The sequence below is a fragment of the Psammomys obesus genome, unplaced genomic scaffold (assembly GCF_907164565.1).
Source record: "Psammomys obesus unplaced genomic scaffold, mPsaObe1.curated_primary_1811, whole genome shotgun sequence".
Lineage (NCBI taxonomy): Eukaryota > Metazoa > Chordata > Mammalia > Rodentia > Muridae > Psammomys > Psammomys obesus.
In genome coordinates this window covers 11,563,330-11,569,605 of record NW_026596085.1, presented here as the reverse complement: position 1 = coordinate 11,569,605, position 6,276 = coordinate 11,563,330, and the positions used below count along the sequence as shown (strand labels likewise).

The 6,276-nt window shown below is 48.6% G+C and overlaps 1 protein-coding gene across 4 annotated transcripts in view; it reads right to left on the bottom strand.

Moving 5' to 3' along the window:
* Positions 1-1,483: 1,483 nt before the first annotated feature.
* The window catches only part of Brd1 (bromodomain containing 1), a 44,443-nt gene continuing 39,650 nt past the window's right edge, over positions 1,484-6,276 (bottom strand). For 3 of the 4 annotated variants that reach the window (XM_055626943.1, XM_055626944.1, XM_055626946.1), the window contains 4 exons: positions 5,904-6,031; positions 4,906-5,015; positions 4,547-4,701; positions 1,484-2,931 (listed from right to left, as the gene is read on the bottom strand). In XM_055626943.1, coding sequence (XP_055482918.1) covers positions 2,748-2,931; positions 4,547-4,701; positions 4,906-5,015; positions 5,904-6,031 — 577 coding nt within the window. In that variant the 3' untranslated portion in view covers positions 1,484-2,747. Of the gene's footprint in view, positions 2,932-4,546; positions 4,702-4,905; positions 5,016-5,903; positions 6,032-6,276 lie in introns of those variants that run through there. The other variant, XM_055626945.1, reaches the window with a different exon arrangement.

The following is a 6,276-nucleotide window of genomic DNA, read 5'->3' as shown; positions in this document are numbered from 1 at the left end:
TGCATCTTCAAGAGGAGGCACTGGCTTGGACCAGCTCCATTTCACTAAAGGGCAAAATCCAAGAGAGATGCCCAAACCACTCATTTGAGACCCAACACAGGGACCAGATGGGACCGGGACCTGGGCTGCTCTCAATCTTAGTCAGGGTCACTTCTTGCGGCGGGCAGCCATCCACGGAGAAATACACAACCAGCTGGTCAAAGCATGAGGAAGAAACTGAGTGCTCAGCCCCAACAAGATACCAAGACCCTCACGCGCCAGGGCTCAGGGAACATCATCAAAGAGGTGAGTCAAGAATGTGAAGAGCTAGGGGATGAGGCTGAGTGTCGTGACATACTGTGTTCTGGACACAGCGCTTCACGTTCATGAACTCAAAGCAGACAGCTGTGATTATCTGACAAAACCAACACACCACCAGCAAAATCCCACAGCAGGTGAGGCCCATCATCTCCAGAGCCCCTCCTCACCGAGGAGTTGTTGGCAGTTAACAGCTTCTGGAGGAGGGGGTGTTTTGAGGGTGCTCCTACTGGTAAGGTTTCCAAGCTCCACAGATAGCCCCATACCCATACAGACAGCATTAACTGGAACTGGTGGGCTAGTAGAAAAAAAATTTCATCAAGTTGGGAGAATACAGCAAGAGTTACAGAACATGAAGTTGGGGGAAGGGCATGGGCATGTTTGGGGGATACAGCCTCCCAGGACTAAGAATTTGAATCTGAGGGGGCAGTGAAGTGAGGCCCTCCTGAGACACAAAACACACTCCCATGGTCCATGATGGCCCAGACAAGGTACCACTCTAGGCTGAGGTCATACTCTGTGACCAGGCCATTCCAGCAAAAGGCCAGACAATCAGCACTGAGACTTGCGCCTCACGCAGGAGGATGCTCACATTCCTGCCTCCGTGGCTGAGGATACCTAGCAGGCTCCAGTGTGACCAGTCACCTCGTCTATCTGGTACCTACTATGAAGTGCTGATGTCAGGAAGTTCTAGACAGACTGGAACAAGTGGCCCCACCCCACAGTGGGTACAGGGTGAGATCCAGAAAAGGGGCTGGAGAGACAGGCATTGAAAGCTTGGAAATGCCAGCCTGGCTCTAGAAGATTTCAGACAATCTCTTAGGTGTGGACCCCTGGCCCTAGCTTCCCAGGAACCAGGGATGATAGATGACAACAGGCTTCAATGCCAGGAGAGCTGCCAGGCTCCAAGACCCACTAGGCCACACTCCTGCAGCAGCTCACACCCATAGCCCACACGTGTACCAGCTCCATCCCACAGGCTGACCCAGGGCACAGGTCAACCACAGCTCAAACCAGACTCAACAGCAGGAGGCCAGGTGGGAAGCAGCAGACAACAGGTGGAGAGACAGCAGCGTCTGCCCACTGTCAGCATGCAGCCCCAAGGCCTCGGGCCACCCCAGTCTTCCTCACAGAGGTGGACAGGGATGCTGGGCACATGAGCATCTGCCAAACAAGGGACAAGAACTACCAAAGGAAGACTTTTTATTTTCAAGTTTCTATGGAGATATTACAAACATGTAGACTTAAAAGAACATTTAAAATTTTTTAGTAACTATTTAGAGCTTTAAAATAAAAATATGATTAGGCAAAATAATAAATAATGCCATCCCAGGTCAACTGTTAAGATCAAGTGTGTCATCTAGCTGGCCACACCACCCACTCAAGGCCCCAGTGCTTTCATGTACCTCAGGCTACAGCTCACCCAGCCTCCTAGTGATGCAGGAATGAGAGGGCAACACTGTCCAAATCTTCACTTTATTTTTAATATAAAAATGCAAATTTGGAAACCCACCCTGCCTTTCCCCCTAACATAATGCTTTACCTCTTAAAAATAAAAATAAAGTACTAATTCTATATACATCACATGTACCATACAAAAATGTATCCAAAGGTCTATTGCTACCAAAGTGTTCTAAATTAAAACAAGTTACAGAAAGCCCCTCATTGTAAACAAAAGATTACAAGTTACAAAATCAAAAGTACACACAGGCCAGTCATGTATATAACCACGCAACACATTCTGCTCCCACACCAAGTTGAATTTTTATGTGCCTGTATAAAAATGCATATCAATATACCTTTGCAAATTTATTTTTCATTATAAAGCAAATGAGTACACTTTCTACAATAAATAACCCGCTGGGAGGCACGCCTGCAGGAGTCAGGGCGGAGCAGGAGACTCAGGGCAGACAGAACAATGAGAACGGCCCTGTCCGACAGCAGCTGGCGGGACATTTTTTGGTGATTTGCAAGTGATGCACACAGCATAAATTTATTCCCTCTTTGCACAAAGTACCATTCAAAATAATGTCATTTTCTTTCTTAAAATACACATTTGTCATTGTAAATTTACATCCGTCTTATTAAATAAGCGGTACTCTGTGTAAAGAGCATGATCTACAAAATTATTAAACATTCAAAAGTCTTTAAAAAAAAAAACCTACAGGTTAAAATAAGTGAGGCCTCGGCACCACCAGTGGGACGCCCACACCACACTGCTCGGAACCCGCCTGCCTCACTTGCAAAGCGCCAAGACGAGATGGTTTCATAGAAAACTTGGAAGTGAAACCTCCCCCTCCCCGGGGAAAAAGAATTAAAGAACTACACCTAGAAAATCAGAATAAGTTAAGTTCTGAACAATATACAAACATGTACAGCTTATATCAACACTATGGACAGGGCTCCCGGCTGGCTGTGGCCTTGGCCACTGCCTTTTGCTGGAAGCCACCTCAGTCAATGTCACTGAGGTCACTGGCTGGCTCCCCATGGACCCGGCTCAGATGATTCATGGCTCGATCAAATGCGATCCTCACAGCCTTCCGGATGCTAGAGTTCCTCCCTTCCATCATTTTCAGCTTGTCAATGGTCTCGTCAACACCAAGAGGAACCATCTTGGACTTGGGAAGCCACTGCCTTTTAGAGAGAAGACAGAGCATATGAACCCCCAGCCCATACTCAGTATGGCCCAGTAACCTATGGCCCAGTGCAGAAGAAGAAACCGGGTAGTATACAATCCAAGCTCCCCATATGCTGGGCCTTAGGCAGGATGGCTGGGGTGCACAGGGCATCCACCTAGCCAGGCCTCTCTGGACTCAGTTAAGGCGTGAAAAACATGATACCACCCTCTTTCCCAAACATATCCCAAGTGGCTATGGAGATATGCCTGGGAATGTACAGCTGTGTACACAGGACAAGCCCAAGGATACATATACGTTGGAGGTTGGTCTGATGGATGTTACTAGCCCTCAAGATCTGGGTACACCTATCCATGTTGTGTAAACCTACCTGATGGGCTAATTAAACAGCCTATACCAAGGCAGGGCAGAATGGGGTAAACGTGGCTCAGGTTTCTTGGGCTTGGAGAGAACAGAATCACAGGAGACAGATGGACATGAAGAGAGGAGGAAAGAGGACACCACAATGGATTAGGTGGAGAAGGAACCATGTGGGCGAGGAGAAAAGACTCCAATAATGGCGTGAAAAGGCCCAGATGAAGAATATAAGCAAGTACCATGAGATTGTGTATGGAAGGTAGACCAGATGAGGATGATTAAGGTGGATGGCACTGAATGGGGGCTGGGAGATGGATAGTGAGGTGAGCCAGTGTAAGTAAACTATTTGACTGGCCCAAGGTAAATAAGGCAATTCTAAATTTAACAGATGTCTGTGTCTTATTATTTGTGACAGTGAGTTAAGTAATAGTGCTATGATAATCTTAGGGCTAGTAATAAACATTGTAAGCCCAACGGTCTTTTTTTATTTACTATAGCACATATATATATGATACACAAGGTGAACCCAGGAACATACCCATAGGCACACAAGGGACAAAGCAAAATGTTATGTGTGCACATAACATATGTCAGTGAACCCTGGAGCAGATCCTAGGATGGGTGGGAAGACTCTACAATCAGGACCATCAAGTGGGCAAGGCCAGTGGAAGCTTCATTGATGAACTCCATTGCCAGAAGCCAGAGAGGTAGGGCAGGGAGAAAAGAAGACCATAGAAAATCTGACAACTCCCCCAAAAATTGCCACCCACGCCTATAAAGGACCTTTGCAAATTTATTTTTCATTATAAAGCAAATTTTTCATTATAAAGCTAAAACGGGCCAACAGGAAAGGGCTGGATTCAACTAAGTATGGTCAAGACAACACCCTCAGGGGGTCTTAGGATCTGAACCATGGCTTAAGAGGGTCCCTGTAGCTCTGGGTGGAGGTGGGATAGGGGAGATAGACAAGGAATCCTGGAAGGGAGTGAAACTTGTGTCCTGGCAGAGCAGTAGGGTCAGAAAGTCCACTGCAAAAAAGCCTAGGGCAAAATATGAAGACAGCCTGAGGCACTAGTGGATCTGGGGAGTGTTAGAAGCTGCCAGATAGCTCTGGAGTGACCGCCACTCCACATACCCCAGGTGTGCCCTTCTCAGTAGACCAGGACCAGGACACAGACTAGCTGGAGCCACCCCGACTCAGCATGGGTCAAGCCAAGCCCTGGGACTGCAGAGCCAGCCCCAGATACCACACTCACCAGCTTCTCTTATTGTCGAAAAACAAAACAAGGAACAGCTTCTCCTCAGACTTGGTTTGCATGTGCTCGCCAATCTTCAGCACATCCAGGGGTGGGGCGGGGATGGTGACACCATTGTGGTGGCCAGGCACTCGTGGCATCTTGGGGTCAATGATCTGCCAAGGACATGCTCCAGTGACTCAGAGCATTCTCAGACTCAGAGCCACATGCCTTTCAAGCTCACGGCCACTCACACACCTGCCTCCAGAGACATGGGAACCGTACACCTTTGGCAGCACAGGAAGTACAAGTACAAAGCATGCACTGGGAACCCACCCCACGTACCACCAGAACACCCTACTCACAGCCTCTAGACTCACCAGTGCTGGGTAGGAGGGATAGCCGCTACACTTGGCCCATACCACTTTCAGGGGCTCCAGGACGGAGGCAGCAGCATCAGTGGAAATCCACATGCTGTTCTGTCCCACCTCTAGGAAAGAAGGAATCCCAGAGTCAGGCCCATCAAGAGAACTCCCAACACAGCCCCCAACACAGCCACAAAGCCTGCTGGCTGTCAAAAGTCCCAATACTTAGACCCCAGCTTCCCTAGCTACTGGAACAGGAAGACATATTACCACCTCAGCCTGGAAGAGACAGATTACCTCAATGTTCTTCCTGTGGAGGTCAGGCCTAGAAGCCTATCAAGGCCTTCTTGGTCTCTATCATTTCCAACTCTAACACCTGACTCCAGGTCCCCCTATACCTCAGCACACTTGAACCTCTATTCTAGAGATGAAGTCCTTGGCATATACCAGATGCCTACTACAACCAAAAAACCAAATACAAGTCCTAGCTTCCCCCACCTTTGCTCTTCTGGGCCTCACTAAGTGCATCCAGCAGCCCCGGACATGGCCCTGGAGTCCACCTTGCAGAAGCCCACACTGACTACTCTCGTAAGTAGTGTCCAACCAGTTCCTGTGATCCTGTCTAACAGCAGCAAACTGTGAAAACAGAGAAGTATTAGCTTCTCTGTAACTCAGAACCTCCAGCGCTATCACACCTCACTGCAGTCCAGATTCCCTGTAGTCTCTGGCCTGACACCTAGAGCACAGCTGCCTTCAGAGAGCTGCCCCAGCAAAGCCCCAAGCCTCAGTCATAGCAGGTAGTTCCATCCTTGGAGCTGACATGGAAAGTCCACACAGCGTCAGCCTAGCAGGCTCCCCTACCTTACACTGTGGCCTGAAGCTAGGAATGACCACCCTGCTGTGACAGGGTCAATTGTAAAGGCCCAAGATAAGACTTTGTTATGGGAGACCCTGCCTCTCCATCCATTGTCTATATTCCAAAATGCCCACAAAAACAGCCTATCTCAACTCACCAGCTGCAATCCTGGCCGCCTTAGCGTAGTTCCCATTTTCAATACAAGATATCAGCTCACTGCGGTCTTCTAGTGTGTGCCTTCGCACAAGGGCAGGCTTCCCTCGCCCACACTTGGGTGTACTAAAACTTCAAGAGGAAAAGCAGAGATGAGTCAAACTGAGATTACAGTGAAGAGGCCCCTGCCTGTGGCTTCACCCTATATCAGGTGCTGGGCTGCCAAGGGACTATGTGGTGTGGAGACCCAAGGAAAGTGAGCCTGTCCCAGTGAGGGTACTTGGATCATTCTTACCCACTTGACAAAGTGGCCACCTTAATACAGACAGGCAGAGCACTGCAGATGACAATCTCAATAAGAGAAAAAACTGGGTGTT